This window comes from Salmo salar, chromosome 25 (assembly GCF_965601325.2).
Source record: "Salmo salar chromosome 25, fSalSal1, whole genome shotgun sequence".
Classification (NCBI taxonomy): Eukaryota; Metazoa; Chordata; class Actinopteri; order Salmoniformes; family Salmonidae; genus Salmo; species Salmo salar.
The window spans coordinates 7708650-7721743 of NC_138315.1; the positions used below are offsets into that span (position 1 = coordinate 7708650).

General features: G+C 41.2%; 1 protein-coding gene across 5 annotated transcripts in view; it reads left to right on the forward strand.

Moving 5' to 3' along the window:
• col18a1a (collagen type XVIII alpha 1 chain a) overlaps positions 1–13094 on the forward strand; it is a 176222-nt gene that overhangs the window by 93766 nt on the left and 69362 nt on the right. For all 5 annotated transcript variants that reach the window (XM_014172893.3, XM_014172890.3, XM_082968850.1 and 2 more), the window contains one exon: positions 11619–12160. In XM_014172893.3, the coding sequence (XP_014028368.2) occupies positions 11619–12160 (542 nt within the window). The remainder of the gene's footprint in view (positions 1–11618; positions 12161–13094) is intronic.

The window sequence follows — 13094 nt, forward strand, 5'->3', positions numbered from 1 at the left end:
GTTTAAATGTGACCCCATTCAGGAAACTAGTCGCTAAAATATATTTTTTTATCAAAATGGCAGATATGCGTACTCGAACATGTGAACTTTCATGTGCCTTAATGTCAAACTTGTATGACATCTGTAAATACGAATAAAATTGTTAAATTACAAGCCTAGTTGGTTTAGCCACAGAAAAAGTGAGCAACCTTCCGCTAGCTATGATTGGCTGAGGTAATGAGTGGGTTGGGCATGCTGAGAGATATGTATCGCATAGTAAAACTGCATAAACCAAATGTCAAGTTAAAATGTACTGTTTGCTAGATAACGTTACCTGGCTGACTTGCTAGCTAACGTTATGTGTATGCTCTCCACTTTCTGGAGGACCGAGTTTTGAAATCAGTGGAATTGGAGAATGATAGCTAAGGAGATGGTGAAAACACCAGTCTGGATTACATTGTCAAACTAAGGCAACCATGCATGGCATCAGACAGGAGACACGTCCAACCATGATGTATGCTGGTAAGATTTTCAGATATTACACGTTTCTAATTTTGACAAAGTGGTTTCATTTCAAGTGTACGATCTTATTCTTCGTATCTCAGACAAATTTGTTGACAAGTTATAGCCATAGAACCTGGTTAGTTAGCTACCTGCAGATTCATGCAGGGTAGTAATGTCATGAGTTGTGATTGGTCCATTGTTTAGCTAACTAGCTAGCTACATGTTTTAACAAAAGACGGGAACGACAGACGGCAAATAAGTCCTTCTGGAAGTGCACCGAATATGATGCTTTCGAATGCTGAGGTTTCACAACGCTCATTGATTGGGTTCTCTCCAAGTTATCGTGGATACCCGGTTCTTTCAGCACCCAGGAACATACTCTGGAGGAGCTCCTGACTACCGGTCCAAAGTTTTAGAACAGTTTAATTTATTAATTTACTCTGAAATTAAAGCATGGAAAAAATAAACAATTGGAGCCAAAAAAATCATGGAATCGTTTTGTAAACAAAAAGTTATCTACATTTTTGACTCATCAAAGTAGCCACCCATTGCAGACGTAACAGCCATAACGGCACATGTACAGAGCCTTGCAAAAGTATTACCTATTTTGTTGCATTAAAACCTGCAATTTAAATAGATTTTTATTTGGATTTCATGTAATGGACATTTACAAAATAGTCCAAATTTGTGAAGTGAAATTAAAAAAAGAACTTGTTTCAAAAAATGGAAAACAGAAAAGTGCTGCGTGCATATGTATTTACCCCCTTTGCTATGAAGCCCCTAAATAAGATCTAGTGCAACCAATTACCTTCAGAAGTCACATAATTAATTAATGTCCACCTGTGTGCAATCTAAGTGTCACATGATCTCAGTGTATATATAAACCTATTCTGAAAGGCCCCAGAGTCTGTAACACCACTAAGCACAGGGCACCACCAAGCAAGCGGCACCATGAAGACCAAGGAGCTCTCCAAACAGGTCAGGGACAACGTTGTGGAGAAGTACAGATCAGGGTTGAGTTATAAAAAAATATATCAGAAACTTTGAACATCCCACAGAGCACCATTTAAATCCATTATTAAAAAATGGAAAGAATATGGCACCACAACGAACCTGCCAAGGGAGGGCCACCCACCAAAACTCACTGACCAGGCAAGGAGGGCATTAATCAGAGAGGAAACACAGAGACCAAAGATAACCCTGAAGGAGCTGCAAAGCTCCACAGCGGAGATTGGAGTATCTGTCCATAGGACCACTTTAAGCCGTACACTCCACAGAGCTGGGCTTTACGGAAGAGTGGCCAGAAAAAAAGTAATTGCTTAAAGAAAAGAATAAGGAAACATGTTTGGTATTCGCCAAAAGGAATGTGGGAGACTCCCCAAACATATGGAAGGCGGTACTCCGGTCAGATGAGACAAAAATGAAGCGAAAACGCTATGTCTGGCACAAACCTAACACCTCTCATCACCCCCGAGAATATCATCCCCACAGTGAAGCATGATGGTGGCAGCATCATGCTGTGGGGATGTTTTTCATCGGCAGGGACTGGGAAACTGGTCAGAATTGAAGGAATGATGGATGATGCTAAATACAGGGAAATTCTTGAGGGAAACCTGTTTGTCTTCCAGAGATTTGAGACTGGGACGAAGGTTCACCTTCCAGCAGGACAATGACCTTAAGCATACTGCTAAAGCAACACTCGAGTGGTTTAAGGGGAAACGTTTAAATGTCTTGGAATGTCCTAGTCAAAGCCCAGACCTCAATCCAATTGAGAATCTGTGGTATGACTCAAAGATTGCTGTACACCAGCGGAACCCATCCAACTTGAAGGAGCTGGAGCAGTTTTGCCTTGAAGACTGGGCAAAAATCCCAAGAGACTTGCAGCTGTAATTGCTGCAAAAGGTGGCTCTACAAAGTATTGACTTTGGGGGGGTGAATAGTTATGCACCCTCAAGTTTTCCCTTTTTTAGTCTTATTTCTTGTTTGTTTCACAATAAAAAATATTTTGCATCTTCAAAGTGGTAGGCATGTTGTGTAAATCAAATAATATAAACCCCCCAAAAATCTATTTTAATTCCAGGTTGTAAGGCAAAAAATATATAAAAAATGTCAAGGGGTGAATAGGTTGCTTTGCTTTCACCCTTTTGCCCAGTTCATCCCAAACCAGCTCGATGGGGTTTACGTTTGGAGACTTTGCTGGCCATTCAATGATTTGAAGCCTATGGTCTTTTTCTTTTCTTCTAAGGTAGTTCTGACATTGCCTGGAGGTATGCTTTGGGTCATTATCTTGCTGTAGGATGAACTCCTGACCAACTAGGCGTACACCAGAGGGTCTTGCATTGCGCTGCAAAATGTTGTGGTAGCCATTTTGGTTCAGGGTGCCACTCACTCTGGATCCAGCAAAAGAGCCCCAGACCATCACGCTTCCTCCATGTTTGGTGTCACACTGAGGAACCATCCTTTCGCCTACTCGACGGCGTGCAAAAACCCTGCGTGATGAACTGAAGATTTCAAATTTTCATCAGTCCATAAGACCTTCTTCAACTCTTCAGTAGTCCACTGGTGGTGCTTCATGGCCCAGGAAAGCCTCTTTTTCTTATTTTGCCATCTTAGCAATGGCTTTCTTACTACCACTTGACCTGTCAAACCTGCAGCTCGAAGTCTTCTCTTCACTGTTGAAACTGAGACTTGCTTACTTCGACCAGTGTTAAACTGTGCTTGATGCTGTTGCCCTGTGTGCTGCCTATCACGCAAGCTGTTGAGTCTCAGAAACTTGTCTTCTGATTCTGTTGTGGCTTTGGCTTTGTTTCCTCCAGTTTCCAAGTGCCTTTTGATGGTGTAGGAAACTACTCACTGACACCTTGGCTCTCTTTGCAATTTCTTTAAAGGAAAGACCTACACTTTTAATGGTTATAATGCTCTGTCTTCTTTTGTTAATTGCCTTTTTCTGGCCATTATGATAGCAGTATACTACTTCCTGTAGTACAATACTGTTCAAATAATGCTTAAGAGGGTGTAGTAACACAGTCTGTTCCAACACTGCTTTTATACAAATAGAGGGTTTGTAAGTAATCAACAAAAGTTAGGATACCTGTAGGAATTGTTAGCATCAATTTTCAAGGCTTAATTTTCTTCCATTGCTGCAGAACAGCTGTAAGATGATAACCCATTACTTGTTCCCTGAAAAAGCCAATTTTTGTATAACTCTGAAATGTACACAACCGTAGCAAAGAGGTGAAATGAGAATGGAGAAGCGACTTGCTGGCATTCCACACCTACCACAAGTAACAGAAGGATCTGAAGTCACTGGTTCAGAAGTATCCTACACCAGAGCTGTGCTCGAATACTCATGCTAACCACACTAACCATACTATTTGTGACTTGAATTGAGTACAGTGGGGGGAAAAAGTATTTGATCCCCTGCTGATTTTGTACGTTTGCCCACTTACAAAGAAATGATCAGTCTATAATTTTAATAGTAGGTTTATTTGAACAGTGAGAGACAGAATAACAACAAAAAAATCCAGAAAAACGCATGTCACAAATGTTCTAAAATAATTTTCATTTTAATGAGGGAAATAAGTATTTGACCCCTCTGAAAAACATGACTTAGTACTTGGTGGCAAAACCCTTGTTGCCAATCACAGAGGTCAGATGTTTCTTGTAGTTGGCCACCAGGTTTGCACACATCTCAGGAGGCATTTTGTCCCACTCCTCTTTGCAGATCTTCTCCAAGTCATTAAGGTTTCGAGGCTGATGTTTGGCAACTCGAACCTTCAGCTCCCTCCACAGATTTTCTATGAGATTAAGGTCTGGAGACTGGCTAGGCCACTCCGGACCTTAATGTGCTTCTTCTTGAGCCACTCCTTTGTTGCCTTGGCCGTGTGTTTTGGGTCATTGTCATGCTGGAATACCCATCCACGACCCATTTTCAATGCCCTGGCTGAGGGAAGTAGGTTCTCACCCAAGATTTGACGGTACATGGCCCCGTCCATCGTCCCTTTGATGCGGTGAAGTTGTCCTGTCCCCTTAGCAGAAAAACTCCCCCAAAGCATAATGTTTCCACCTCCATGTTTGACGGTGGAGATGGTGTTCTTGGGGTCATAGGCAGCATTCCTCCTCCTCCAAACACGGCGAGTTGATGTCAAAGAGCTCCATTTTGGTCTCATCTGACCACAACACTTTCACCAGTTGTCCTCTGAATCATTCAGATGTTCATTGGCAAACTTCAGACGGGCATGTATATGTATTCTTGAGCAGGGGGACCATGCGGGCGCTGCGGGATTTCAGTCCTTCACGGTGTAGTGTGTTACCAATTGTTATCTTGGTGACTATGGTCCCAGCTGCCTTGAGATCATTGACAAGATCCTCCCGTGTAGTTCTGGGCTGATTCCTCACCGTTCTCATGATCATTGCAACTCCACGAGGTGAGATCTTGCATGGAGCCCCAGGCCGAGGGAGATTGACAGTTCTTTTGTGTTTCTTCCATATGCGAATAATCGCACCAAATGTTGTCACCTTCTCACCATGCTGCTTGGCGATGGTCTTGTAGCCCATTCCAGCCTTGTGTAGGTCTACAATCTTGTCCCTGACATCCTTGGAGAGCTCTTTGGTCTTGGCCATGATGGAGAGTTTGGAATCTGATTGATTGATTGCTTCTGTGGACAGGTGTCTTTTTTACAGGTAGCAAGCTGTGGTTAGGAGCACAAGTGTGCTCCTAATCTCAGCTCGTTACCTGTATAAAAGACTCCTGGGAGCCAGAAATCTTTCTGATTGAGAGGGGGTCAAATACTTATTTCCCTCATTAAAATGCAAATCAATTTATAACATTACTGACATGCGTTTTTCTGGATATTTTTGTTGTTATTCTGTCTCTCACTGTTCTGATAAACCTACCATTAAAATTATAGACGGATCCTTTCTTTGTCAGTGGGCAAACGTAAAAAATCAGCAGGGGATCAAATACTTTTTTCCCCCACTGTATATAGTATGCTTATTGGTCATAGTATGGATATAGTTAGTATGCTAAAAGTTCCCAGATGTTGTACTAAATTTGCCAAAATATGAATTATACACACAGAGGACACTATTTCCATACTTTAGGGCCCATAATGTAATGCTTTAGGAAATGGGAGTGGCTTCACATTGTTTTCAGATTTGAAGAAAATGTCGGAAAATATGCAGCCAAAGTACAACGAGAGCGAATACAAATTCATAGCTTTAACTAATTATGACAAATGTTAAGAAAATGTTGAGCAATGTAATAAAGTAATGACTTTTCAAATAAATTACCTTACATGTTATGTTGGCTGACAATTTGTTAGCCACACTGTCCTTACGAACCACATAGCATAGCGGTATGTTAGCTAGCTACCTGACATTGGTTGGCTACTTGTACATCAAACTTTCCAGTATATTAACTATAGGCTATCTAACTAACTACCCAACGTTTATTGACTTGATTTTTCCCATCATTCTTAGCTTAGCTAAATGGTATAGTCTTTGTGCGTTCTCAATGGACATGCGGGTGCTTTTGTAAATTCGCTCTGGATATCTACTCTGATTTCAGAGTACTCTCATCTAAGTGTACCAAAGCGCAGAATAATGAATTTACGAGCGCTCAACACCCGTTGAATATAGCCTGAGTCAGTAAACGTCAGCAAAAAAAGCATAATTAAATTGTTGCCAGCAGCACAGTTACAGTCACCAACGGTCTGGATAACATGAAAACTGCCTAACCAGCTCTGCTAGGGTGAGTAAAATGGTCAGAGTGGTCTCATTTATGTCTGGAAGTAGCTAGCAAGCTAGTCAACATTAGCTTGGGTGCTTGACTGCCGCTGTAAGGTCAGAACGCTCAAATCAACCCTACTCCTCGGCCTGAGCTTCCACTGTGCGCTCCGAGAGTGAAACGCTCTGAATTTCCACACAGACAATCTGACAACGCTCTGAATTTAAGAGCACACTCCAGATTGAATTTAATTACACACCCGAAGTCGTAAAATGTCTAACTAGTAATTTGTTATGCTAACTAGCTAGCAAGAGGTTGCATAGCAACAGCATCAACTGCCGGTAGACAGGCGAAGAGCTAGTACACTCAACTGAAAGGATACTGTTCCGTTTACAGTATACTAAAATGTAGTATACAGTATGTTAGTATGGGTATTCGAACACAGCTCAAGACTGAATGGCTGGAGTCTTACCTGAAAAGCGTTTCCTACACTTTCAAGTTGCATTTGTGAATAAGCCAAAATCCATCTGAGAAAAATGAGCACCTAGCCTACTTGGACACTTGCAACCCTTTCAATGACTCCACAATCCTTATGAGACCAGAACGAGCACATTCTTGGATGATTTGTTCTGAACTTTTAATGGCGCTGCATTGTCATGTAGCCTACTCTTATTTCTTTTTTTGTTATTTGAAAGAATATATATATTTTAGGCCTACTTACTTTTGCCCCCATTTTTTGTTTTGCTAAGCTTTTTTGATCATAAATATGTTTTATAGTGAATGATTGATGTTAATGGATGGTGTAAAAACAAGATAAAATGAAAATACTTTCTTTAAAACAAAAATACATACTGGAAACTAGGTATTGGCAGTTTTGGCAGCTTTTACGTAACCATATTCATGAATGTATATACAATATTCAGGCCATAACTGAACCAATTTCTGTAGATTATATATACAATATTCAGGCCATAACTGAACCAATTTCTGTAGATTATATATACAATATTCTGCAAATATGAATAAATGTTGCCTATATACAATATTTGTAGCCATACATGATTTAATGCAAAGCAGTAAACATACACATTTAACAACAGACTCATGAACACAATTAGGTAATAGTTAACGTACATAACATTATTTAGTAACCGACCCATAAACAAATTCACTCAATAGTCTACAGCTGGCTTCACAGCTTTCCCAGCACCTCACAGCTTCCCCAGTAAACTCAACATATGTGTAGCCTCACGAGGACAAAAGAGAAGCGGAGGAAGGAGTTTACTTCTGCTGTAGTGTGCGCGGTATATATTATGTGATGTGGCGGCGCTTCAGCAGAATGTGTATGTTTAATGTCTCAAAGTGGTGGGAAAACAGAAATGTGCGGCATTCTAGCTTGTGGTCAATAAATGTAGAGGACAAGACAAACTGGGACCATAAACCCCAGCAGGACCTTTTCAGAAGCTGTCCTATTCACTGCCTGATTGGCCAAGTCTTTTTAAACTGTCAATGGACAACAAAGGCTTATTTTGGGGGGTTGAATGGCGATCCTAGTTAAAATGCTAATCTTGAACCCCTGCACACAGTCCAATGTGTTTCAATAATTTTGAATGACTCACTGTCCCGACACAATACCGGTGCATTCACTGACATCAGCAAAGGCATTCCTTTAGCTTTACGTTTGAGAGGGAAAAACCTTTCCATCACACTTCATAAACCCGGTAAAAAGTTGTTCCATTTCTCATTGTTGCAATACGTTTTGTCGTTACTGACTGATTGATTGATTCTACATTGTTTAATAGGTACATCCACCAGTTTATGTGAGTATCCTGAGCAACAAAGGTCATTTTAGGGTTGATGAAAAGAACCCATCTGCAGATGGCCAGGCCTGTGGGTAAAACTTGTGTTTTACACAAGTGCATAGAGTAGCCAATTTAAATTAGTGAAAATGTGTATTGTTAGTTGTTTCGGACATTGTCTAGGCCTATATGACCAGGACTATTTTCTAAGTAAGAGAACATTAAACCTTTTTAACATGTAACCTGTCTTCTCTTGAAATTAGTCTCATTTACAATTTTACTCTAATATAGGAATTGCCACAATGTTTGTTCTTCAAATTAAGTATTGTATTAAAAATTAAGTAAATAGGCCACATTATCTTGACAGATCATTTAAAGGATTTGTTTTTCTAAGTTTCAGTTTTCCCATTTTTTTCAGGTTCTCGCTCTCAAAATCACTCTTTTTAAATAGAACATCCAATTTTGTGATTTTTCTAAGTCAACAACAACGCTTAAACCACATCAGGAGACCATTTTTGAGGTCTTTGAAATATCAGAGAAATGTAGATTTTTCGATGTAGTTATTAACCTTTCATTCAAGTGGGCACCTAGCAAAAGGCTGTTTAGTGGTGTTTTTGTAGTGCACATGTAACCGATATGAAATGGCTAGTTAGTTAGTGGTGGTGTGCTAATAGCGTTTCAATCAGTGATGTCACTCGCTCTGAGACCTTAAGTGGTTGTTCCACTTGCATTGCAAGGGTCGCGGCTTTTGTGGCGCGATGGGTAACGATGCTTAGTGGGTGTCAGTTGTTGATGTGTGCAAGGGTCCCTGGTTCGAGCCCAGGTTGGGGCGAAGAGAGGGACGGAACCTACACTGTTACACACATGATGGTAGAGTTTGCTAAACAAATGCCCACTGGATTGATGAAAATAATCATTATATAATTCTGCCAGGTGAGCATAGGCTACTTTGTAGTAAACAACATTTAATTGAGAAAGTTTTTGGGAAAGCCTTTCCATCTACCAGAAGACACTAACAGCTACACAAAGTGGTAGAGGTGCGCACTGCACACAGACATGCGTTCTTCTTGCCTTTTCAGAAAGTTACTGGAAATCGGAATCACTGATGCATTCTGGTCATGTCTTATGATACATTTGGGCAAGTTAATTCATTTTCAATACATTTAGTTGATTCCCTACTATGGTCAATACATTTTTGCATAGCCTATTGTTGAATTCTGTTTTCATGCCTGGATTCCAGGAGGGCCCAAACTATAATATTTGGACCACAGTGAGGCTCTCCACTACCAATTGTTCCTGCAGTGATGATTCACCATCTTCATATAATGTTTCAATAATTTATCTGCAGATAATCGCCAAAAAGCCTAGGCCTGACAGTAGCCTATGCAAATTGTTAGGAAGCCAAATGAACAGCTATCCGATGCGATTTGGTAGGCTACGCTCACTGACTGATGAGACGGGTAACTCACTTTAGCGTCACTGTCTGGCAAGCCATGATTTATGAATGGCAAAGGGATGTAGGAGATCGACTTTATTCAGTCAGTTCGACACCTTTTATAAATTAGTCAACACTTGTTGTTCAGTTGTCAATCATCGCACAGTAAATAGCCTTCTTGGCACCACGACACAGCATGACTGGCTTTGTGAAACACGTGAATGCGTTAGAAAACAAATACATGCGTCAGAAAACACTTAACTTTCCATTTGAAGTTTCTCCTTTAGCCTTGACAGAGGATTTTTGTATCGCATAATATTCAATATTTATAGACATATATTGTTTTATATTTTGAATTGGAATTATGATGAAGTAGACTACTTGAGAAAGATTATTTGAGGATCAGCATATGATAGAACATTTAATCGCTACGAATCACAAGATCTTTGTGTTCTCTGTTTATTTCCCAAAAATGTATGTACTGAACCCAGTCCAGAGTCACCCGGGGTGACTGAAGAGGGAGCGCAGATATTTGTGGAACCTAGCTGTAGGACTTACTTTGCCCTGACGTGATGACATTTAACAGATGTAATGAAATAAAGGGGAACTGGTGTGTGTGTGTGCTGAAGGTTTTGGGAGAAGTCAGGAATTGTATTAGATAAATTCCATAAAATGAATGCATTCAATATTTTTCATTCAATTCAGAAATTGATGGAATTTTAAGATGTATTTTTTATGTATTCATTCTTAGAATTGATCCTTATGCAGAGTATGCCGTGCATAATTGTTCTACTCTTTGCAAAACTACATGCTGATTTGCGCTTAGTCTTACATTTATTTGTGTTGAGCTTGTGATCCACAGAAATCCTAATTCTGTGTTGTAATGTGTCATAAGCATACGGTTTAGACTTTACATCTTTACTCACATGTACGGAACTAGAATCTGTTTGATAAGGCCTCAATGCTTTTAGGAAGTATTTTCAGTTCTTGTGCATCTGCTCTTGTGCATCTGCTCATACAGTGTTAATTAACTCCAATTTCATTTGCTGTACAATGAAGGGTAGTCATCCTCCCTTTGAGAGTCACTCTTTCAAAAACGTGATTTTGTCAGAGTGATTCCCATTTCAGAATTTTTTTCACACTCACTTGTTTGAATAGACTGGTTTTATAAACATTTCCCATCAGACTTCCTATTTTCTGTTTAGCTATGTCACACTTTTTTTCTGCCCTGTCTTGTAAGATACTAAAGAGTTACTTCAAATGTATATAGACAACGTAACAAGGTTGTGCCGTGCACTATTGCATACAGTCAGTCATATCCCCCTTGGATCTATTTGAAATGCTGCTGTTTGATCACAAAATAAGTATTGGATCACTATACTGTGTCCATGAAAAAAACAAAGTCTGAGACTGTCTAGCATGGAATTCCCCTTATCCCATGTTAGTGAAGGAAGTCTACCCTCACATTCAGTCATGTATTCACAGGGGGCTTTGGCTAAAGTACCTCCAGTATCTGTTCAAGGAATTAGGTTATTATAGGTCCCAGGAGAAGTGTTCTCCCCACCCTTTTCTGGATATGTCAAAGTTGATGTTAGTTTTCATAACCGACTCCATTTTAGGCAGGCAATAGGACTTGGCTTGTTTGAATTAGGTCCTTTGAGAAATTCCCCCATATAGGGTTGCCTTTCAAATGTTAAAAGCTAAATGTCATTTTTTAGCTTTACAAAGTATTCTAGCAAAAACAATTGTTGGGCTGTGTGTCGGTTGCAGTTAACTCCATCCATGTAATGTATTTGTTTGTAATGTTTCCCTGATATCTCATTTCCATTCTCATTTGGAGTTGTGACAGAAGTCCAAGGCAGTTTCCCATGTCAGGTCATATTTCTTTCAAATATTAGGTCAGGAATCATTGAGCTATCATCACGTTAATGCATCTCTTCAAGTGACACCGGACACTGGGTTTAATGACGCACATCTAGTATTGCTGCCCCCTTCCCTCACAAAACATTACTAAGAAAGTGTTGGCAGTCTGCCTTTACCCCGCAGACCTAAACTCACTGTGTCAAACCCCAACAGACTAATAGATCTTTCTAATCCATTCCCGCCATGCAGCCCACCCCTTCATTGCCGTTTCCGGTGTGCTGTGTACTAACTTCCTGTTTCTCTCCTGTAGATGAGAGCGGCGTCTCCCTCCTGCAGCTGATCGGGGACCCTCCCCCGGACGAGATCACCAAGATCTATGGCCCCGACAACAGCCCCGGCTACGTGTTCGGTCCCGACGCTAACACGGGCCAGCTGGCACGCGCCCATCTTCCCAGCCCCTTTTACCGGGACTTCTCCCTCCTCTTCAACCTGAAGCCCCAGTCCACCAATGGTGGAGTTATCTTCTCGGTCACGGACCCCTCGCAGCAGATCATGTATGTGGGTGTCAAGCTGTCGCCCGTGAAGGCAAACCGGCAGAACGTAATCTTCTACTATACGGAGCCCGACTCGCAGGAGTCGTACGTGGCGGCCACCTTCCCCGTGCACAATCTGTCTGACCAGTGGAACCGCTTCTCCATCTCCGTGCTGGACGACAAGGTCACCTTCTACATCAACTGTGACGACCAGCCCCAGGTGGTGCGCTTTGAGAGGTCCCCAGACGAGATGGAGCTGGAGTCTGGAGCCGGGGTGTTTGTGGGCCAAGCTGGAGGGGCCGATCCCAATAAGTTCCTGGTATGTATCATGCTATTACTGTATCTTTTGATATCAGGGTCAGTGGCCATTGTGTTTCAACTTGGTCAATGTGGGAAATGAACACATTTCCTAGATTGATGGACTTGAAATGCAGTTCTAACCCAAACCCTGTCTTATATTTAACTTACAGATGACGGATCTTAATTTGATCACTCCTTTGTGTCGCATTAGGAAATTCAAATGAGCCTTGTGAAACCCGCAGTTCTTGAAGATTTGACAGGATTTAGTTACACATTTAAAGCTGCAATAGGTTACGCAACTCAATATTAAGGTGTTCTTAATGTTTTGTACATTGTGTATATCAGTGTCAGGGGCAAGTGGAATTACAAATGAGACCGATCAGATTTTCTGTTTTGAACAAGAGAAGTGCATGTTCTCACAGCCAAGCTGAGTCGGGCATGTGAAACGGTAACAGCCGTGCCTGGCTAATATCTAGTAATAATTATTATGATAGATGTATTTTATATAGCGCCTTTCATTATACAGATAATCTCATACGCCCAAAAACAAAGTACATGTAGTTCTTAGACTGGACAATGGTCTTCAACAGAGGCTGGCGCCTCCAAGTCTCCATATCATGATTTGTATGATATGATTGCCCTCAATTGGCCTGCTTTAAATCAAAACATAAAAGTGGTCTAACCCTGACCATCCACCTTCTCTGTGTGGGGAAACACAGAAGTTTAATTATTGGACTTCACAGTGGGGGAGCAATTAGCTCCAGCTGGCCCTCCCTGCCCTGTAAGTCCTGTAGCTGACCCTTCGACCTTCGCTATGCAGAACCCAGCACACACTGACAGGTGCCCCTGTAAGCAGAGGGCACAAGCAGACAGGGGCTCTGAGCACTAACCACCAGTAAGACAGGTGCCCCGTTGACCAGGCCGGTTGGTCTTTATTTAGTTTTCGCTGGCAT